Raw genomic sequence first — 22,942 nt, 5'->3', positions numbered from 1 at the left:
CACCTTCCTGGGTGGGGCGCTGCGGGAGGCCTGCCCTCAGAGGGAGGAGCTCGAGTCCCGGCATCTGCAGGGCGAGTGTGTCTGCACACCAGGTGACGGGGGACGGTGTTAGTGCCCGCCTTAGTGCCCAGCTGCTGCGGCTCCAAGGACCGCTCCCTGCGCTGCGTTAAGCCACACCCATCTGTGACCAGTGCTGGGGTCAGAAGTCCACCCATGGCCCAGTGGGAATGCTCTGGGGGGTGTCAGGCCGGAGTCGAGGTGACAGCTGCGGCCACGTCCTCATCTCCCGCGGTCACTCAGACTGTCCATAGAGCTCGGTTCATGGAAGCTACTCCTGGACTCATGTAGCTGGTTCTAGGGCAGCTGCTGCTGTTTTTGTTTGTTTTTAAGACTCAACAGTTTTGACCAGACCCACTTAGCACCATCTGCCTTTTGATGAACTCAAATACAATTGCGTAGGGGCCTCAACTACATGCGCACAATCCCTTTTGCCGTATGAAGCTTCCACACACAGTGTCCACTGGAGAGAACTGTGCCCACCGCTGCTGGGCAGGATTGTCTGCGGCCCTCACAGCAGGGGTGGCTCAGGACCCCTCAGAGCTCTGCAGAGCGCAGTGGATGATACGGCGTGGTGAGCTGTACCACTGGATATGCTTTTTCATAAAACGTCATCATTTGCTTTTTCATAGAGCGTACGAAAGCATTCCCTGGGACAAAATGCTGCCACCCAGACTTGGCCCAGAGGAAACCACAGTGGAGAAAGCTGCCGACCTCGTCTCATCATGTTTTGCCCTGAAGAGATACGAACGGACGCCAGCGATCGGTCAGGTCAGAGAACGGGCAGGGCCGCCCGTACGTGCTGCCCAGTGGACCCAGAGCCCTGGGCAACAGGAGGCTTCTAGGTTGAGACCTGTGGAGCCTGACCGGGCGGTGGCGCGGTAGATAGAGCGTCGGACTGGGATGTGGAGGACTCAGGTTCGAGACCCCAAGGTCACCAGCTTGAGCGTGGGCTCATCTGGTTTGAGCAAAGCTCACCAGCTTGGACCCAAGGTCGCTGGCTCGAGCAAGAGGCTACTCGGTCTGCTGAAGGCCCATGGTCAAGGCACATATGAGAAAGCAATCAATGAACAACTAAGGTGCCACAACTAGGAATTAATGTTTCTCATTTCCCTTCCTGTCTGTCTGCCCCTATCTGTCCCTCTCTCTGTCTCTGTCACATACACACACACACACACACACACACACACACACAAAGAACAAGTAAATAAATACGTTAATGGAATGGAAAGTGCTATATTCATCAAAGTCATCAGAGACCTCAGATTCTTGAATATTATCAGTATTAATATTTTAGAAATTTTATTTAAGACTCTCTATTTCTCAGAGGTCACTTGCACTGACTGTTGACTTTATACAGGGAAAAAGAAGGTGTAAACAATGGGGACAGGGACGTGACCACTGCTCCAGCCAAGAGCCAGTGCTGAGGACAGTGCTGGACACCGACTCTAGTGCTGATGGGAGTGTCCGAGAGGCACCGAGCTCTGTCCTCTCCGCTGTTTCCTCTGCTGTCCACGGAGACGGCCTTTGTAAGTTGGAGGCTTAGCAAAAGGCTGATTTCTCCCCCTCCACTCCTGCACAGGACTTCACGTGGGTCACGGAGGGCACACAATTGCCGGACACTCCCTCGGCGTGGACCTCTGCCTGTCCCCCCACTGGTTACACCCGTGCTGCAGACCAGCGCGGCCAGTAACTCCAGGTCCTGAGGGAGAACGAGGCACAATGAGGAAGTTAGACTTAAAGAGAAAAAAGAATGGGATCAGGAGGCCTCTTCAATGCTGATGGCAATATCCAGCGCCCTGTAGCACTTTATTATATATCCACATGCAAATAAGGAAGTCTCCGATACAAAGTCACACATCTGAGACAAAAACAGGAATTCTCTTAAGGCATCATCAACAGGAATCCACTTAAGGTGTAAACAGGAATCCCCCCACCATGCATAAGTGAAATCAACCAACCTTTGAACAAACAAGGGGTGAGAGGAAGGGCATGTAAATTGCTTCTAGCAACTTCACCACACAAGTGAGGTGGGGGGGGGGTTGGGATGAGTGCAAATACTCAGCTTCTTATCTAATCTGGAGGAGTGGGGAGGGAGAATTTAGCCTTTTGCTAAGCCTGAACTTACAAAGGCTCTGCCACTTGCAGTCTCCCACACACCCACACTTTATAGGGAGTGAATCTGCCCCCTGGCCTGGCTCCGGCCGGTTGGTCTCTGTCACCTGCCCACGACCCCCCACCACCACCCTCACGCCGCCCTCCACCTGCACTCCATGCGGCGCAGCCTGGGCGACCGCTCAGGCCTCCGTCCGCAGGCGCTTCCTCTGTTTTTCCCAGGCTAACCCTCGAGCAGCTCTCCTGACTTACCTGAGACCTCACTTTCAACATCCCAACACGCTCTGCTCTGCCCTCCAAATCCTCTTCTGCTGACACCCGCCTTCCCCGCCACGGCTCAGTGCTTAGGAGTCTGGCAGACCCCGGGCCCTGCCCATAACGAAGTCTGATGATACAGCATACAGTGTGTCCGTGTGTGTGTGTGTGTGTGTGTGTGTGTGTGTGTGTGTGTGTGTAAAGTCAGGTGCACTTTTGACCGGTCACAGGAAAGCAACAAAAGACGATAGAAATGTGAAATCTGCACCAAATAAAAGGAAAACCCTCCCAGTTTCATACCTATTCAGTGCAGTTCGATGTGGGCTCAAACACAGATTTTTTAGGGCTCCTTAGGTAGCTATCCCGTATAGCCTCTACAGACTCGTCACTGACTGATGGCCTACCAGAACGGGGTTTCTCCACCAAACTGCCAGTTTCCTTCAACTGCTTATCCCACTGAGTAATGTTATTCCTATGTGGTGGCGCTTCGTTATAAACGCACCGATATTCACGTTGCACTTTGGTCACGGATTTTAATTTACCGAGCCACAGAACACACTGAACTTTCCTCTGTACCGTCCACATCTCGACTGGCATGGCCGTGGGCTGCTCCGCTGTATACATGGTGTTATGTCATCATCTGCGCATGTGTACATGCTGCCACATCATCCTACAGAAACTGGGAGGGTTTTCTTTTATTTGGTGCAGATTTCACATTTCTATCGTCTTTTGTTGCTTTCCTGTGACTGGTCAAAAGTGCACTATGACTTTACGGACACGCTGTATTTAAAGTCCGTAGGGCTGAAGAGGAAATCAGTTCCATTGAAATACAGTTCTAAACATGGTCCTCGAAGAGGTCCATGGACCACAGGTCAAGAAGCCGACACTGCGTCAGCTTGTGCAGAGGAAAAGAGGGTGAGGGGACAGAGCAGTGATAAGGTCCCCTCTGCGATTCCCACAGAGAAATTAACATCAAGGACAAAAAAAAGCTACCTGGCTTACAATACTGTTTAAGGGTCTCTCAAATACATGAAAGTATTATATCTTTTCAAAATGGGTCCTTTTATTACATATTGTCTGGAGTTAAATTATAGTGGTATTCAAAGTCCTTCCCAGTAAGACGCAGTCCCAGGCCGGGCCTGGACAGGACAGGACAGGACAGGGGGGCCGGGCGGGGCTGCAGAGAGGGGTCCCGGTGCTTCCGAGGACCACCCCCCTCCGGTGTGAACACAGTCAGACCTTCCCCAGCGGCTTCCTCCCAGCAGGGGTGGGGGTGGGGGGAAGGCCGAGTCCAGCTGTGAGAAAACACGCTGAAGTTCAGGTCTGAAGCTGGGGCCAGGACCAGGGCTGACCACACTGACGTCAGGGCTGAGACCGGGGCTGACCACACTGACGTCAGGGCCGAGACCGGGGCTGAGACCGGGGCTGACCCCTGAGCACACCCAGTGAGCTGAGGACGCTTGGAGAGCGCTTCCGTGGGGAGCCTCGGGCTTGTCTCAGTGCCCGGGGCACGGCTGAGCCCACTGGAGCTGATACACTGGAAAGTACAGCGATTGGAGCATATACACTAGAGATCACAGAGACCCATTCTTTCAATATCTCCCCTTTGTTCTACAATCTTAGGTGGTCGGCGGGCTCTGGGACAGATTTCAAACAAGATCTTTCTCGGCACCTGTCAAGCCAGTGAATTTGTAAGTTTTATCTCCTGACGCTTTCATCACTAGATGTCCCGCTGCTGCATGTTGACCATCAGGGCTGGGGGCTGTGGCCTGTGGCCAGAGAGCGTTCCGGAGGCCGAGGCCACCCCAGTCCCGGGCTGCGGCTTCCTCGTGCCATCGCGTACCCCCTGAAACTCTACACTGCTCGGTACCCCACCACAATTCGCAAACCAGGCAAGCGTTAGAAAGATACGAGAAACTTGAGTGTTGGCAAAGCTTGTGAACTTGGAGGAATTGCACATTATTCTTTAAATCAGTGTTTGTGTGAATAGTTCTTATGGGTTCCAGAAATGCTAAAAATTCCGACTTTATTACAAATCTTTCTACACATGTCATTTTTTTCACTTAGTCTAAGAGAAAAAGGTATTTCTGCCTTTGGAAGTCTCTGTATTTCTGTTCTCACGACGACTGCGTCCAGGTCTGGTCACTCGGGCGTGTCCAGCAGGGAGCGTCCCTGAAGGGTCGTCTGCCTGAGCGTGAGGTCGAGCGCGTCGGCTCAGACGTGGTCACGAGGGCGTGGAGTCACTGCGTTCTGCTTCTGATTTTCTCTTAAAACAAATCTTTAAATGATTTTTGCTTAAAACTAGAAACTTTGGAGGCCAATTCCTATGAGATGGCTCTGAAGACTTTGTTTTTATTTGAATAAGAGAAACACTGTGATAATTCGATGTTTATTACATTAATGTCACTCAATTGACCATATTTCCTCTTTTTCTAAGTGTGAGTCCAAGTTCTAGAAGCAAATACATCCCTCTCTACACGTAAGTAATGTTTCTTCATGTTTTAGAAATTATTAGGTTTACCTCTGGACTGTTTGTAACTCAGTTTTCGTGACAACTTAATGCATTCTGGCAGATTCTAACGTTTTCTGAGCGCAGTGCTTTTCGTGTTTGGATGTGAGGACCTTCATCACAGGGTTGTCACAGACTCTCACAGAGAGAGGAGGGCGGAGTCCTACGTTTCCCCGCGTTGCTGACTCTTGGACGAGACCCTTGGACGCGGCTGACACAGGGCGTTGTCCACCGGAAAGACGTCCGCACTTGACGTGGGAGGTGTGGCCTGCCCACCGCCACGCGGCTGGGAACGTGACCGCTTCTGTCTGGACTTCACCCGGCTGTGGGGAGGGGCAGGGGTCGCCTCGCCCACCCCCTGGGGCTCCGCGCTTCAGCTGGGGGGCTGGGGGGGCAGGGTCGCCTCGCCCACCCCCTGGGGCTCCGCGCTTCAGCTGGGGGGCTGGGGGGGCAGGGGTCGCCTCGCCCACCCCCTGGGGCTCCGCGCTTCAGCTGGGGGGCTGGGGGGGCAGGGGTCGCCTCGCCCACCCCCTGGGGCTCCGCGCTTCAGCTGGGGGGCTGGGGGGGCAGGGGTCGCGTCGCCCACCCCCTGGGGCTCCGCGCTTCAGCTGGGGGGCTGGGGGGGGCAGGGTCACCTCGCCCACCCCCTGGGGCTCCGCGCTTCAGCTGGTGGGCTGGGGGGGCAGGGGTCGCCTCGCCCACCCCCTGGGGCTCCGCGCTTCAGCTGGGGGGCTGGGGGGGCAGGGGTCGCGTCGCCCACCCCCTGGGGCTCCGCGCTTCAGCTGGAGGGCTGCCCTGGGTCGGCCTCTGACGGGGCGACTGTGACAGCAGACGCTTGTGCCGCAGTCGGGAGCCTGGGCGCCCGTGGGGTCGGCCACGGCCCTCGTCTGGGCCACAGACTGACCGCTCGCCGGGCCTCACGTGGCGGCAGGGTCCGGGCAGCGCCCGGGTTTCGCCTGGGAGAGCACTGCTCCCATGAGGGGGGCTCCGCCCTCGTGCCCTGAGCGCCTTCGCCTTCCAACACCATCGCCTGGGACCTGGGGGCTGGGGGTCGGGGACGTAGCCATGGAGATCACAGCACCTTAGGACCCCGAGAGGCCGAGCTGGTCACCGCTGCCCGCCCCCACGACCGCTGCCCCACCCGCTCTGCGGGGGAGGTGACTGACCATCCTGCCGGGGGCCCCAGCGGCACCTCAGGGGCTCTGACTGCGGTGGACTCAGCCTTTTCTCAGGCCCCGGAAGGCACCTTGCTGGCTTCCCAGGACCCCAGACCCCTGCCCGGTGTCCGTCTCCGCGGGAACCCTCTTAGTGCTGGCAGAGAGCAGTCCCTGCTGCCCCAGGCGCCTCTCCCTGTCCAGTGACAGTCGGGACGCTGTCCCTGTAGAAGCAGCCGGTCTCTGCACACAAACTCGGGGGTCACTGCTCTCACTGGGGCAGACTCAGGTCCCCAGAGCCCGACAGCCCTGCTCTGAAAAAGGGGAAAACGCCCCCCTTTGTTCTTTTTTTAGGAAAATTGTTCCGTAATCATGTTTGTTTTAATTTTTTTTTTGGTATATTTTGGCAAAAAAGATTTTTTTGGAAGTTATGACAGTGTTTATCCATTTCTTCTGCATTTCTTATAAAGAAACCTATGCTGTCCCTTCTTTTCACCCTGACAGTGGCCATGTGCAGTCCACAGACGCCGATGACATTGACAACCCCTTTGGGGACATCACGTCCCTGGCCAAGCCCCGGAGCTCTAAAACTCTCCACACAAACATAAGTCGGTGAGTCCCCCCTCCCCGTGACCACCCCCCTCACTCTGTGGTGAAGGGTGGGACGTGGTGATGGATGTCATTACGAAGGAATAAGACACGGCCGCCACTGAACAGGAGTGAGGTTCCTGTTGTCTGAGCGAACTGGAGTTTGTCACAAAGCAGGTGACAGTTTGGGGCGCAGGCTAACCCAGGCAGCTTGATTACGACCCGTATTTGCTTTCACCAGTGGGGACACTGTGGCTCAGGAGTGACTCCCAGGGCTCTCTCTGTTGTACGCGGAGTCCTGTGCGCTCTCCGTGAGTCCGCAGAGCAGGGACACGCCATGGAGTCAGGCCGTCCGTTCCTGTAACGACTGAGAAGCCTGCGCGTGACCGCGGGCAGAGCCACGGTGCGGCTCACAATGGTATCTTAAATGTTAATTGTCTTCTAGTTTATAAAAACGTAACTTGTGCCCAGGAGAGGAACAAGTTAAATTTCACATTCATTGTCTTCAGAGAAGACCTTCCCTGCTGGTTCAATGCAGTACTGACTCCTACGATAATTGTGCATTTCTCCGCGGCGTCTATTCTGACTGCATAACTTGGCCGAAGGATAAAATCTTTTAAAGCTAAAGTGGGTTTTAAAATAGAATTATACAACTTACCTCACTTGGATGTCTAATTCAACCAAAAAGGACAAAAGAAAAAGCACATGTGAAATGTGTTCAGAACTGTGCTAATATAAACGTAAAAAGACAAGTCCTTTGCCCGCGTCTCACTTAAGAATCTGGAGGGCTGCTAAGCCCCGTACACAAATAACGGTCCTAGAACGCAGGGTGAGGGAGGCCCCTGACGCGTCAGCCCAGTGTCCTCGAAGCTCTCAGTGGTGTGGGGACCGTGCCCTCCACGAGGCCCGGCTGCTGCGACGTTGAGCCGGATCCTGAGGACGGGTCAGCTGCTGTGATTCTTCCACTAAATTCTGGAAGGAAATTATTGCTGTGAAATGAGGTAATTCTAAAAATTTCAAAGGAAGGAAATGAGTGATAAACCAATTCAAAAATATTGGACAGGCATAAAAATGTAATAAGTTTCTCTGCCATTAAATGTACCTTTGAATCTTGAATAGTTTTATGAAACATTCTTGCTACCAAAAATTGAAACATTCTTTCGAGTCATTCTTCAAGGAGACTGAAGAACCGTTCTGCACATTTTGTTTTTTAATTTGATGTGAAATTTACCATTTAATTTGAACAAATTTGAGAACATAACATTCTATTTCCTTTTGTTGTTAATTCTGTATCATATTGTTATTGTTGTGTACTGGTTTTGTGTGTCCAGCTTAGTGGTCAGGCCCCTTGGATGCTGCGAGTGCCCATCTGGCCCATACACAGTTATCTGCACACTGGTGACTGTGTTCCCTGCACTTACCCCACCCCACCCCCTCCGGGACTGTGTTCCCTGCACTTACCCCACCCCACCCCCTCCGGGACTGTGTTCCCTGCACTTACCCCACCCCACCCCCTCCGGGACTGTGTTCCCTGCACTTACCCCACCCCACGCCCTCCGGGACTGTGTTCCCTGCACTTACCCCACCCCACCCCCTCCGTGACTGTGTTCCCTGCACTTACCCCACCCCACCCCCTCCGTGACTGTGTTCCCTGCACTTACCCCACCCCACGCCCTCCGTGACTGTGTTCCCTGCACTTACCCCACCCCACGCCCTCCGGGACTGTGTTCCCTGCACTTACCCCACCCCACCCCCTCCGTGACTGTGTTCCCTGCACTTACCCCACCCCACGCTCTCCGTGACTGTGTTCCCTGCACTTACCCCACCCCACGCCCTCCGTGACTGTGTTCCCTGCACTTACCCCACCCCACCCCCTCCGTGACTGTGTTCCCTGCACTTACCCCACCCCACGCCCTCCGTGACTGTGTTCCCTGCACTTACCCCACCCCACCCCCTCTGTGACTGTGTTCCCTGCACTTACCCCACCCCACCCCCTCCGTGACTGTGTTGGAACTGCCAGTCTGTGCTTCGTCCACCCTTCAGCTGTTCCACCCAGACCCCCACCCCTGCCCCCCGGCAACCACCAGTCTGTTCTCTGTCTCTCCCAGTCTGTTTCTGTTCTGTGTGTTTATTCTGTTCATTAGATTCCACATATAAATGGAAGTCACGTGGGACTTGTCTTCCTCTGACTGGCTTCTTTTACTCAGCACGATGCTCTCCAGGTCTAGCCCTTCTGTTGTAAAGGGTGAGACTCCTTTTCAGTGGCTGAGTGATAGTCCACCGGGTACATGGACCACAGCTTTTTTATCCGCTCATCTGCTGGTGGGCACTTGGGCTGCTTCTAAATCTTGGCTCTTCTAAATAATGCTGCAGTGAACATAGAGGTGCACATACTTATTCTTTCTAATTAGTGTTTCGGGCTTCTCTGGATATAGTCCGAGAGGTGGGATGGCTGGGTCTGAAGGCAGTTCATTTTTAACGTTCTGAGGAGACTGCACACTGCTGTCCACAGAGGCTGCACCAGTCTGCATTCCCACCGGCAGGGCAGGAGGCTCCCTTTCTCCACACCCTCACCAGCACTTGCTGTGTGTTGGTTTATTGATGGACAGCAGGGAGGTGATACCTCATTGTGATCTTAATTTGTGTTTCTCTGATGATTAGTGACTTTGAACATCTCTTCCTGTGCCTACTGGCCATTTATGTGTCCAGTTGAGAGAAATTTCTATTCGAGTCCGCTGCTCATGTTTTAGTTGGCTTGCTTGGTTATTTTGGTGTGGGATTCTGTGATTTCTTCACACATTCTGGAACCCCTGGTCAGGCGTGTCATCTTTGACAAATATGTTCTCCCATTGAGGAGGCTGTCTTTTTGTTTTGTCAATGGTTTCCTGTGCTATGCAAAAATGTTTTAGTCTGATACAGTCTCGTTTATTTATTTTTCTTTTGTTTCCCTGGCTGGGTGAGATACAAGAGCCTCCTGAGCAAAAAAAAAAAAAATTGAGGACATTAACTGCACTTACCCAATTCGGGCACTAGAGGGCCTCCGAGGTTGCAGTTTCTTCTCTCGATTTTTAACGTAATCTTAACCTTTGCACACAAAGGAACAAACGCTTCCCAATTTTATTATGAAATATGGATAGCTGCAAAGACACGTAGTGTCATATGTGCCATACAAAGTGAAACAACAGATAAATGCCGCGTACCCCCTGCCTTGCTAAAGAAACAGTATGTTAGTGCTGTCTGTAAGCCGCTGTTGCCCCTCGCCTCACCAGGGGGTCCCCTTCCCCACAGGAGTCTCACCGCCAGACTCTGAGCTTACCCTCGGCTGGCTTGGCTTTGCTCTATGATTTCATTACAAACATGACCTCTAAACAAAATATTTATGTCCTTTCCACAATACCACACTGAACTAAAAAAGCAAAACAACGTGATATCATTTGCATAAAAGTCCAAAACCCAGGACAGGTACCCTTGTGACCGGGTGCCGTAGGGGACGGGGACCATCCTGCTCAAACGCGGACATGGCTCTTCCTCTGCTGTCTCACCTGGAACTTTCTTAATTCTCTCTCTCTTTTTTTTTTTTTTTTTTTTTTTTTGATTTTTAGAGAGAAGAGAGAGTGAGAGAGAGAAGGGGGAGGAGCAGGAAGCATCAACTCCCATATGTGCCTTGACCAGGCGAGCCCAGGGTTTTGAACCAGCGACCTCAGCATTTCAGGTCGAGGCTTTATCCACTGCGCCACCACAAGTCAGGCTCATCCGGAACTTTCTTAAAGAGCGATATCTTTATGGTGTTATCTATAGGGTTCTCATTACTCACGGTGCTCAGTCACGGTGGGTGAGCCGCCCTGTTCCCGCCCGCGGTAGAAGCCGCCCTGCAGAAGATCGAGGTCGCTGACGAGTGCGGGACCACGGATCTCCCTCACGGGAGAAGGTTTTTAAAGTTCCCTGATTAACTTTGTTTTCTGGTCACCAGGTCACCTGACATGACCAATATTTTTTAAATTGGTGGTGATCATACTTATAGTTTAGAAAATAGTTTTTAGAAAATTATTGTAAATTTAATAAAATTAGAAAAAAATATTGTAGAACTCAATCTGATCACTACAGGAAAACTAGTAACAACAAAACTGTGACCGCACTGTCACACAGAAACATAGCCATTATTAAGACTTGGGTATACTTCCATCTGTCATGGGCATTTGTAGAGTTGTTTTCATATGCTTGTATAGCTGTGACCATTCTACATGTGACATTCTTACCGCCGTCACATTCCAACATCGTCACGGGTCTGTGTGGCTCTGGTCTCGTCACAACGTCTGTTTGTGCCGGTGAACTGTCTCTGGCGAGTTTATTTAGGCTCCATCGTAAATGCTCTCCACGTCGTGTTGCGACAAACACTGCTCTCGGGCAGTTCATATGAATCTCTCTAGGATTTGGAATTACTTACGGGGGGCTCCTTGAAATGGATTTGGCATCAAATACCTAACTGTTCCCCAGGTGTCGCTGAGTCGTCTCTGGAAACGCGGTGCAGGTTCACAGACAAGTGCTGGTCCTCCCTCTGTAGGCACGGCCACCCTCCACACCAGCACTGCGGGCTCAGCAGACGTCTGCTCTTTCTTTCCTCCAAACGTCTTCATTGTAAAAAATAATTCAAGTGGTTTTAATGTATTAAAAGTAAAATATCTCTTTTACTTTTAATCCAATATTTTTATACATTTTCAATCCTAAATATTTAATATCTTTTCCAGACTTTTCCTAAACAAGCATGAATGTCCGTGATGGATAACTGCATGTATACTGTCGTGTGTGCACACGTGTGTGTGTGGGGGGGGCGTGTCGGATGGGAACTAGGCCACGGACAGCTTCCCTGACATGATGTAGGGCTGTTACAGGCTCTCTAGTGGCCCCACGATTCTCCACCACGAGGCTGCGTTACAGTATCCACGAGCAAAGTACCCATTAAACATTTTTCCTGTTGTAAAAATATAAATAAATAAAAGGAAGCCGGAGCTGCCGTTGCAGAGGAGCGGCCTCCCTCATCTTACCTCTGGAACCTGTGATGTTAAAGCAGAACAGAATAACGTCTGGACTGGGCCTACGGCAACCTTGTTTCCCGAAGAATCCAGGAAAGCAGATACAATGAGTCCAGACTAAGGGCTGAGGGAGTGAAGGTTAGAAACACTGTGTCATTATCTGCGCCGATAGCAACACCCTCCTTCGGTGGACTGACCGTTCCCCTTCCTCACAAACACCCACGGCCTGGCCTCCTCGTGCAAACCCTCCTTGGGCTCTGCCTGCATCGGCGCATCCCTCACTGCTGCTCTTGTTGACCTGAAGTAAGTGCTGTGGACTCTCGCTTTGCCCTTTTCTGTTTAGGCTAAAACCGTTGTAAACACCCAGCAACACACAACCTCTGCACACAGCTGGGCAGTCGTGTGTGCGTTTCTGCAGAACAGACCTCTTAAAAAAATAAAAACAGAATTGTTGTTTCTAATTCTGTAGGTGTGCCAGTTATGAAAAGAAGCATTTAAAGTCAAAGAACTCGAAAGAGTTACTGCAGTTTCCAGTAAGGCTCCTCACTTCTGACGTTTAACCTCAGACTCGTGTAGGAATTAGCAGGATCCAGTATCCACGGGTTTGCAGGGGTTGGCGAAGCTCAGGGTAAACAGCTTGTGTCCCTTCAACAAGTGCATGCTGTTTACACGATCAGGGCCCTGTTCAGGAATTGTTGGAAAATCACACACCGTCACACTCAGAATCTCTGTCAAGTAAAAAATTAACATGAGACCAACATAGGCCCCTTCTCTCCTAGTCTAACTTTGTATCCTTTCCTTCTTAGTTTGACTGAACACGGCTGAAGAGAAACTTGCTTTCTTTTTTTTAAAAAAAAGTCTGTAGTGAATATATTGGAGTGACACTGGTTAATGAAGTTGTGCGGGTTCCAGGTGTAGGGTCCTGTACAACGTCACCCGTGTCCTGGGCTGCGTGCTCACCACGCCTGGAGAAATGCCCCTCCATCACCACCCATCGCCTCCTCCCTCCTCCACCTCCCGCACCCCCTTTCCCTCTGGGGACCCCGCAGGGCTGTCCCTGTCTGTGCTGCTGAAGCCCTTCACCGTGCCCACCCAGCCCCACCCCCTCTGGGGGCTGTCAGTCTGTCCTCTGTATCTGTCAGTCTGTTTCTATCTTGTAAAAGAGAGAAACTTGGTCTCCTTATAGGAATTGGTTTACAGGGTGCTGTAGTTTCCAAGCGCTTTGCGTCCACGAGTCACGGACAGAGCAGCTCAGTGGAATAGCGTGTGCTCAGACCTGTGTGACGTTGGACAGCGTGTGCTCAGACCTGTGTGACGTTGGACAGTGTGTGCTCAGACCTGTGTGACGTTGGACGCTGGTGGCAGAAGGAGGTAGCCCCGCCTGCCCGCGCCAAGGCACGGAGCCCGCCCACCCGGAACGGGTGGCCTTTGAGATGCAGTCACTGCCGGCGATGCGGAGTGCGAGGTGTGCCTGTCGTCCGGTCCAGCCCTGCTTTCGCACCAGGGTGCTGAGGCTCAGGGGAGGAGAGGGCACCAGTGACAGGTGGAAGGGGTGCTGCCCCGAGCTGCCTGCTGCTTCCCGGTGCCCTGACCTGCCCCTCCGGGACTCCACAGGGTCCACGTCGGCCACGCCTCACCTGAGGCACCTCGTGGCGGAGCGCTTCCAGAGAGCAGGCCGTCCCTGACGGGGCACGGGCAGAGGGTGGCCGAGGACTGAGGAGGGAGGAGAGAGGCTTCCCGACAGTCTGGTGTGTCCTGCCTTTCGGATGTGTCTTCCCAGCGCCCAGATTAAAGCCTGAGGCTCTGACCACCGCCCCCTCCGCTTTCCCCCCTCCTCTGGCTCTCAGGTGGCGAGCTGAGGTCAGAGCCGCGGGAACAGGCTGTGTCCCCCTCTGCAGATGCGGCGGCCCAGGTGGGGGGCAGGAGCCAAGGGCTCAGACCACGCATCCCACGAGTGGCTGAGGGAGCAGCGTCCCGGCGCCCAGGGCAGAGGCCATGGGGACATGGGGACATGGGGACATGGGGACGTGCCCTCAGCCGCTGGAGAGGTGGTTCCTGCACTCAGGTGCAGATCCTCAGAACGGGGAGGAGAAGCATGTCCGCTGGCCCGCGCTGATGGTGACCATAAACCATAACCCCGGACAGACCCTGAGGCTGCAGCATCGACTGTCCAGAGACTCACCGTCCAGCGGCTGAGCTGGCTCCGGCCCCGTTAGGGTTTCTCACTGAACAACACAAGGAGACGCGTCGAAAGCCACACGCCCTCCTCTGTCTTCCCTCCACCCGCTCAGCATTCCCTCAACCCCCGGCCTGGGCCCCCTGTGCGCCCCCGCCCTCCCTCTCCCCACCTCCCAGCCTGCGCTGTGCTGGCTCTGTACCCGGGTGACGTCCCCTGGCCAGGGGAGCTGCCACCCAGCCACCGGCAGCGTGGGGCTCGGAGCTCAGCCTCCTGGTGAGGCCACGCGGCTGGCCGGGCAGCCGGGGTGGAGGCCGGCATGCGGGCGCAGACCCCCGCCTCGTCTGTGTCCTGTGCCCCCTCCTCTGCCCAGCGGCCTCTGCCTCGCTCGAGCTGCCCGAACTTCTGGATGTGGTCGGCGATGTTCACTCGTCACGTAGGGGGTGTGAGGAGCCAGGCTGATTTCTCCTTGGACCTGTGCCCAGCACAGAGCAGCTCTCCACCAAGGACAGCTGCCTCGACTTGACCGTGCACGCACACCCTGAGTGACCACTGTCCCCTTGACTTAGCAGAGCTCTCCGGCTTGGCCGGAAGTCCTCCGTGGCAGGACATGGGCGTTTCCCAGCGAGGTGGACACTCTTTCCCATCCAGGCCCCTGATGTGGGGTCAGTTCTTACCTGCCAGCTGACTTCGCTCTGGGCACGTGACGTGGACTTTCTCTAAAGCCTCGGTGCTCCATCCGAACAGCAGGCATGCTACCAGGACGGGGGGTGGCCCGGCGTGCCCCGAGAATTAAGCAGTCCGTTCACGTCACCTGTGAGAGGCTCCCCTCGGAGTCTCGTCCCATGAGAGCGCCCGCCCGCCCGAGCACGGCCGGCGCCCCTGGGCACGGACTCTGCTTCCTCACACACACACCCCGGCTGCTGTGCACACGGTGCTCTCTCCTCAGCCACCCACCTCCTCAGAGCCTGGAGCGCTTCAACTTCCATCTGACTGTGCTCTGCTGAACAAAACCAGCTGGTTGTGAACTGGGGCAGTAATTTATTCAGTTACACAGGAGTGTGAAGACCCAGGCATCGTCCGGGAACCAGGGCACCAGCGGCATCCGGGGGGCTGGACATGGGAGGAGACAGAAGAAACGAAGACTGACCTTCATTCTCCGCTTCCCTTGAATGGGGGGGGGGGGGCTCTGAGCACGCGGCTCACCTGGAAGTCTGTGCGGAAGTTCGGCGTCTTTAATAACCGTTTCCTCCATCTGAAAAACAGCGTTGCCCACGAGCCGTCTGGAGTGTCCCCCAGAACCGCCGGCGGGCACCAGGTCAGCGTGGTGCACTCCGCGTGGAGAACACGTCCCCCTGTGATGTCCCTCAGGAGGGCTGCACGGTGAGATTGAGAAGCCGGGAGGCTGAGGACTTTCACTTTCCAGGACAGTCCAGGTCATTGTGCAGCCGAATCTGTCTCTCCGGCCTGAGCAGCTGCCACCTCAGCCTCGTGGGGGGGGGGGGCGTCCCTATCGGCGGTGACAGAGCGTGATGTGACGTCCTCACTGCAGTGGGGTGGATGTCACCCCTTGCTGTCTGGGCCGCGAGGCCTCACACCCAGCCCCGCCCGGAGTGGACACGTGGCTCGCACCGTCTGACCTCTCAGCTGCCCTCACGAGGCAGTGGCCTCAGAGGCGTCGGCCCCGCAGGTGCTCCGGGCGGTGGGGAAAACCGGCCACCAGAGGCGGGGGTTTCCACCGAGACACACGGACGCTTTGATGAGCGTGGGGGGAGAGGCGTGTGCACGAAAATACTTCCCCTCTCTGTTTTCTCCCCGACATTCACCTGTCGTCCTTCAAGAAGAGGCCGAGAAACCCTGAGGGACCCGTCCCAGAACTGGGCAGCACTGGGTCCCCCTGTGCACCTGGACACGCAGCCCTGAGACCGTGGCTCCCAGACATGTCTGCACTCCCCAGTCCTCGGGGGGCTTCCGAGAGCCGCCCCCCACCCCGCGCCTTACCGGTCAGCACAGAGCAGCCGGAGGCGGTCAGGCCCGGAGCCTTTGAGAAACCCTGGAGCGTTGAGTGTTCCGCCACACGTGGAGACCACGGGCTCGGCCTCTGAGCAGTGTCCTGCCCCGGCTCCGCTCTGCACTCCCACCCGCCCGTCCCCATATCAGTGTCTGGTTTCTTCAGAATCTCGCGTTTCCACTGAGACCCGGGAGCACCAGACGCAAAGCCTGCTGGCTGCTCTCGCCTTCAGCGCGTCCCTCTCTGACCAGGGGCTCCTGAGAGCTCAGGGGTGTCACTTCCCTGTGGCAGGTGGCCTCAGGGGGCTCCCAACACCCCCTGGCTGGCACTGCGTCTCGCTCTTGCCCGGACGGCCCCTCCCTCCTCTGTGAGCATCAGTCCCCTGTGCTTCTGCATGGCAGGAGGTCTCCGCACACAGAGTCAGGGACGCCCACCAGGAAGAGACCCCCGAGTGCCCTCCGGTGCCCGCGCTGCCCCCCAGCCCCCTGGTCCCAGCCCATAGAGCACAGGACACGCCACGGGTGCGGCATGGGCCCCTGTCACCCCCAGCAGACACTTTACCACGGGGAGCCTCGCCCCATTCCATCCACGCCCTGGAGGGGGCGCTCTTACGCCCTCAGGTAGCTCAGTGAGGACGGGGAGCCACCCCTGGGGACGCCATGCTCTTGGAGAAAGGGCCAGGGCTGGGAAGCCTGGACCACGACCACAGGGCGAGGGGAGTGGGAGGCTGTCCCCGGCCCCCCTGTGCTCCAGGCGTGTGGGCACCACTGGCATGCTCGTCCCTGCACAGTGGGGCCCCGAGGCTGAGCCCGGTACCAACAGGTGCTGAGGGCCGAGAGCAGATCAGAGTGAGCCTCGTGCCCGCGTGCGGCGTGTTCTTGCTCCTTGGAATAGAATCCCAGCTCCTTGAAGTCAAGGCCACAAGTGCAGAGCGGCACTGAGGACTGAGTGGGCACAGGGCCAGTCTTAGAGTGCCAGCCCACCTCTCCCCCAGGAAACAGACATGCCGGGCACCATGTGCTCTCTGGGTGGCAGAGCCCTGCTCTGAACTACGTGCCACATGCTCCTTCCTCAGTGCCACGCTTCCTTCTGAGTGCCACACGCTCCTTCCTGAGTGCCACACGCTCCTTCCTGAGTGCCACACGCTCCTTCCTGAGTGCCACACTTCCTTCTGAGTGCCACACACTCCTTCCTCAGTGCCACACGCTCCTTCCTCAGTGCCACGCTTCCTTCTGAGTGCCACACGCTCCTTCCTCAGTGCCACGCTTCCTTCTGAGTGCCACACGCTCCTTCCTGAGTGCCACACGCTCCTTCCTCAGTGCCACGCTTCCTTCTGAGTGCCACACGCTCCTTCCTGAGTGCCACACGCTCCCTCCTGAGTGCCACACTCTCTCCTGAGTGCCACGCTCTGTCCTGTACAGTGTACGTTTTCCTCTTCTCCCCTGTCTGCCTGGTGGGAAACAGAAGGGCAAGCAGAGCAGCAAGTGGAGTTGTCCTTGTTTAAATTTGTGCAATTTCAAGAAATGATGTGACACCCATCATGCAGCACATCCCTGGTGACAAGAGGGAAGGGTCTAAAGACACTGACGCTGGAGTCGGCCTCACAGAGTGTGTGGGACCTGGCCCGCCGCCCTGTGAAGAGTCCTGGTACTGTCGTCAAGAGACAGCTCCGCACGGGCCACATACATAAAACACGTAGAGATTCAGACAATGCAAAACCAGTGGCTGGAGCTGTGTCCCTCGGGGCCTGGAGGGAATGGCTACCCCCTCCCATGTGCCCCCTGCGGGCACCCGTCCCACTGGGCAGCCCGGTGGCCAGACCCCACGGAGGACAGAGCCCTGAGGCCGCATCCGCCTCTCTGCCCCGGGTGTGCGGGTGGGGCCGTGACCAGCTCACACATCGCCATCTCCACTCTCTCTCTCCCTCTCCCTCCCGTCCCCTCCAGCTCCGCGAACATCCCGGGGTACACGGGGAAGGTTCACTTCACCACCACCCGCCCGGCAAATTCTGAGATCCCAGCCACGGCCCCCTCGCCGGACTCCGGAGTGCACCAGTGAGTATGAGTCTTACCCTTCCATTTGTTTAGTTCACGGGGGGCGTCACTCCGTGAAGGAGCGAGGAGACGCTAACAGGCGATTTATAAGGTTTAAAAAATGGAGTGTAGTCCTGGCCAGTTGGCTCAGTGGTAGAGCGGCGGCCTGGCGTACAGAAGTCCCGGGTTCGATTCCCGGCCAGGGCACACAGAAGAGGCGCCCATCTGCTTCTCCATCCCTCCCCCTCTCCTTCCTCTCTGTCTCTCTCTTCCCCTCCCGCAGCCAAGGCTCCATTGGAGCAAAGTTGGCCCGGGCGCTGAGGATGGCTTCATGGCCTCTGCCTCAGGCGCTAGGATGGCTCCAGTTGCGACAGAGCATTGCCCCCTGGTGGGTGTGCCGGGTGGATCCTGGTCGGGCGCATGGGGGAGTCTGTCTGACTGCCTCCCCGTTTCCAGCTTCAGAAAAATACCAAAAAAAAAAAAAAAAAAGGAATGTGAGGTCCAGTGGGAAGGGAGAGACCATTCCCCTCCTCTGTGGTGAGACACCACACTGAGGGCACATCAGGGGCGCCGCCTCTGCCCTCGGGCTCCACTCACACGCGTGCCAGCCTCCTGTGTCCTCGCCACACGCACAGCCGTGCGGAGCGTGTCGCGTGGGACACACACGTGCTTCTTGTGAACAACCCCCTCGAGTGTTCGCTGAAGCCAACCTTCTGTGGGAAGTCATGTACTTTTAACACTGCTTCGCACACTGAACACGGGAGACAGAAGGCCATGCGACTCCGTGGTGGGAGGTCACTGTGAGCAGCAGGCGAGACTGCTGGTTGTGGCTCAGGTGCGGGGTCTCTGAGGGAAGTGCTGGCTTTGCAAACACCACGCTGCCACGGTTTTGAAAATGCAGATGCAGTGGTCACCAGGTCCCCATGCCAGCCCTGTGCCCGCAAACGGAGTCTCCTGGCGGGCTGGGTGGGCCGGGGTGTGTCTGCACCCAGGACGGGCCGTGCTCTCCCAGGACCGCCTTCTCTCCTTGTGGTAGAGGATTCATCCAATTATCAAACATCTGCTGAGCGTCCGCAGAGGTGGGTGAGCACACAGGGCTACGAGGAGCATCTGAACACAGGGCTGGACAGAACGGAGCCGCCTCACGGGGGCTGATGTCTGCGGTGACGGGCAGATGGGAAAGAAGCGTACAAGTCCTTGAAGAATTGAGTGGCTCTGAAGAGAGAAGGCGGGTGACACAGCAGAGTGCCTGGGCAGTCAGGGAGGGCTTCCTGAGGAGGTGACCTTCAGGGGCCCCTGGAATAGTAGGAAAGGCAGGGGCCGTGTGGGGTGCTGGGCCGTGGAGTGCTCTCCATGTCGCTGCTTGCTCGCTCACTCGTGGCTGCTGATTCATTCAGACATCCCCATCCCTCCATGCAGACAACACCTGCAGGCCGTGCCCAGGACTCCACAGGACCGAGGCCGGAGGTCAAGGCGCTCATGGTCCGGCAGGCGCGGGGGGCAGTGCTGCACTGGCCGTGCCCAGGACTCCACAGGACCGAGGCCGGAGGGCAAGGCGTTCACGGTCCGGCAGGCGCGGGGGGCAGTGCTGCACTAGCTGACCGCTGCCGTTGCACCTGACTCAGTGTTCGCATGTGCTGACTCCCATCCTACAGGGAGGGAAACTGAGGCACACACAAGCCTCCAGGGCATCTCTGAGGGGGCACAGAGAAGTCTGCACGCAGTGACCCCGGAGAAGCGGGACTGGATCTCCCAGGAACCGGAGGGCCAGGCGGCCACTTCCTCCGGAAAGCCCACAGCTGGGGGCCCCTCAGGGCGCACCGGAGACTCTCAGGAGGGCGGCGGCCCCGCTTCCCCGTGCGTGGGACCCCGAGTCACTCACTCCGCGCACCCGTGCACGCGGCCTGAGTGGCAGCCAGGGCTGGCGCCCGATCCGACGTGGGGTGGGTGCCTGTCTGGGGTCCCGCAGCCGACGGAGGAGGACGTTGTCCAGCGGCGTTCGCTTTCCTGGCTGGTACTTTGCGTCCAGTCGTTCTTCTCTCGCAGACGTCACAGCCCCTGTCCAAAGGCAGGACTGGAGATTACCCACACACTCTGATTCAGTGAAGGACCCGAGGAAACAATGTCAGACCCAGTGCACCCCTGTCTCTGTCGTGTGGGCTCCCAGTCCAGAACAGACCAGAGGGACAGACACCCGTGTCCGGACAGCCAGCGGTCGGGGAGGGACTCGGCACGCACGTGCGTCCTCGGGGACAGTGGAAGCGTTTCCGGTTCCTCCCCCTCCTCAGTGGTGGCCCATCCCCTCACCTGAATGTCCCAGACCTCTCCCCTGACACCCATGGGCCCCACGCGTCCCCACAGCTGTGCGACCAGCTGTCCCCTGTTCCCAGGAGAGTTTGGAGACATCTGTATTCCCAAGTGGAAAACTGTCCCCCGCGGCCGCTGCTCCTGTTCCTACTGTGACAGCTGTCACTGCTGTCACTACTGCCACGCCCAGTCATCACCCAGGGGAGCGAGGGGCACACGCAGGCCCCGTGCCCGGTCATCCCACAGGGGAGCGAGGGGCGCGCGTGGGCCCCGTGCCTGGTCACCACCCAGGGGAGCGATGGGCGTGCGTGGGCCCCGTGCCCGACCGCCACTGTGCCCTCTCCTGAGCCACTGGAGGCACCGCACCCAGGAAGCACAGGGGCGCATCTGCATCCAGACAGGGGCACCTGCCACAGGAGCCCGTGGTCTGAGGCCATGGTCCACGTCCGACCCGGCCCCATGACCAGAGAACACTCAGCCTCTGCCATCCTCTGCAGTGAAGCGTGGCCTCGGACCTCCTGTGACATTGTTTAATGTTCTCCTGAGAATGTCCAGTGCAAGTGGTGAGAGTCACGAGGACGCAGTGGGCTCCCCTCCTCCCAGTCAGGCCTGCCTGGTCTGAGGTGTTTCTCACGTGGGTGCCCCCACCTGCCCGGCTGTGGACTGGATGGTGAGCGGCAGGCGGGGCTGCTGAAGCCCCTCATGCAGGGGACGGGCACGGTGCCCTTTCCCCGGGTCTGTGACGGATGCTCTGCTGTGGTGGCCGGGGGTTGAGTTGCTGAGACCTGGAACATCAGTGCCAAGGGGCGGAGGGTCTCGTGGTCCCCGACACTCTGAGTGGGGGCACCGGACACCAGCAGCCCTCAGTGGTGAGAGCAGGGAGCGGAGGAGCCAGGACGGAGGTGTGGGAAGATGTTTCGGCTGGGCAGACGGGAGGGGAGCGGAGGTGGACGGGAAGGGCCGTGGAGTCCCCGTCTCTCAGGCCTGAGCTCTGCCTCCGGGGCATCCGGAGCGTTCCCTCACACCAGAAGGCGGCCTTCACACACGTGTGAGCTCTCGCGCGCCAGCCCCTGCCCCTCACAGAACAGACAGCCCTCGTCTCGTGGTGACGCCACGTGAATGCGAGGCTCCCCTGTCCGGTCGCTCTGCGCCCCGTAAGCTCTGTGAGGTCCGGGCACGCCGCGTGCCGCGCACATGTGATTCCAGCTGCAGCGAGCTCACAGCGATGCTGCCACAGTGGTGTGCTGCTGTTAGGTGCCGGCGGGACCCCTGTCCGCGCTGACCAGGACAGATTGCAGGCAGAAGCCTCTCCCGGCCCGGAGAGGGGTCTCTGCCTCTGCTCCTCACACCCTCAGCCCGCCCACGAGGTGAGACTTTGCGAGGTGACCCTGGGCGATGCCGCGGCCTCTCTGCAGTCTCACCTCGGTTTAGGTGTGTCTTCTGTACTCTCAGCACTGACTGTGAGTCTAGACACAGCGAGGATTCGCAGTGAATACGACTGATTGCGATAGAATGCACATGATGTGATAGATGAGACTGAGTGTGAAAATGAAACAATGCACACAATTTCTCCTCTTTTACGTTCTCTGTTCTCTTTGGGATGTCTGTATCCCCAGTTACAGACTAGATGAGGTTATATGTTTGTTTTGTTTTTCTTTTTGTTTCTCTTCTTTTCCAAGTCAGAGGTAGAGACAGACTCCTGTGTGCACACCAACCGGGATCCACCTGGCATGCCCCTATCTGGGGCTGATGCTTGCAACTGAGCTATTTTTAGTGCCTGAGGTGGAGGCTTCACAGAGCCATCCTCAGCACCCAGGGCTGATGCACTCAAATCAATCAAGCCGTGGCTGTGGGAGGAGAAGAGAGACAGAGTGGGGTGTGGAGAAGCAGATGAGTGCCTCTCTTGTGTGCCCTGATTGGGAATCAAACCCGGGACATTCACTCGCCGGGCTGACACTCTACCACTGAGCCAACCTGCCAGGGCCGAGGTTGTATGTTTTTATGTCTATTTCATGTGTCTGTTTTCCTTTCTCCCCCGCTGCATTTCAGTGTCTTACGGAAAGAAATGGCCGTGGATCTTTTCCGTCACCAGGCGCCGCTGTCCCGAATGGTCACAACCATAAGACCCTACAACCCTTTCAACAGAAAGGAGAAACAGACTGTCGGCTACTGAGCAGGCCCGCCGCCCCGTGGGACTGCCCACCCTCGGCCGCGGGGCCGCTGTGCCCGCGTCAGCACGGAAATAAAGGCCCAGTGTGTTCCGAGTGTCCGTCGGAGTTGAATAAAGTTCGATGCCCTTTTCTGCCTGAGGACCCCAGCCATGGTCACACACTGGCCCTGGCCCTGGGTGTCCCCATTCCATGATGACAGCCAAGGTTTCCCGGAAGCCACCAGCAGCAGGGGTTCATGTGAGGGGCTCCTCTTTAGAGTTGGAACGCCGCCCCCCCCCACCCCGAGGCTTCATGTCTTGACCACGTTGATGCAGGTATTTTGTCTGTTGAGTGCGGGCAATAGATTTTTAAGATCACGGGTGACCTGGTCAAAAATACACACGTTGCCAATGAAAACCCAGTGAGTGGGAGAGAGGGTGGTGGCCCTCGTGTTCCTGGGGGACATCGCGGGTGAGGAGAGATAGGCCCCCCCTGCCCAGCTCTAGGACTTCAGAGAGGAGCAACCCCCAGGCCCACGAAGGTCACGAGGCAGGAAC

The 22,942-nt window shown here is 56.8% G+C and overlaps 1 protein-coding gene across 1 annotated transcript in view; it reads left to right on the top strand.

The window, feature by feature from the left end:
- Positions 1-22,408, top strand: part of SPMIP7 (sperm microtubule inner protein 7) — a 32,467-nt gene extending 10,059 nt beyond the window's left edge. Inside the window, exons 5-10 of the mRNA XM_066240375.1 lie at positions 690-828; positions 4,051-4,118; positions 4,865-4,906; positions 6,595-6,702; positions 17,842-17,949; positions 22,285-22,408. Coding sequence (XP_066096472.1) covers positions 690-828; positions 4,051-4,118; positions 4,865-4,906; positions 6,595-6,702; positions 17,842-17,949; positions 22,285-22,408 — 589 coding nt within the window. The remainder of the gene's footprint in view (positions 1-689; positions 829-4,050; positions 4,119-4,864; positions 4,907-6,594; positions 6,703-17,841; positions 17,950-22,284) is intronic.
- Positions 22,409-22,942: the final 534 nt, after the last annotated feature.

This window comes from Saccopteryx bilineata, chromosome 7 (assembly GCF_036850765.1).
Source record: "Saccopteryx bilineata isolate mSacBil1 chromosome 7, mSacBil1_pri_phased_curated, whole genome shotgun sequence".
Lineage (NCBI taxonomy): Eukaryota > Metazoa > Chordata > Mammalia > Chiroptera > Emballonuridae > Saccopteryx > Saccopteryx bilineata.
Note: the sequence above shows the minus strand (reverse complement) of the source record. Positions and strands in the feature narration are given on the sequence as shown.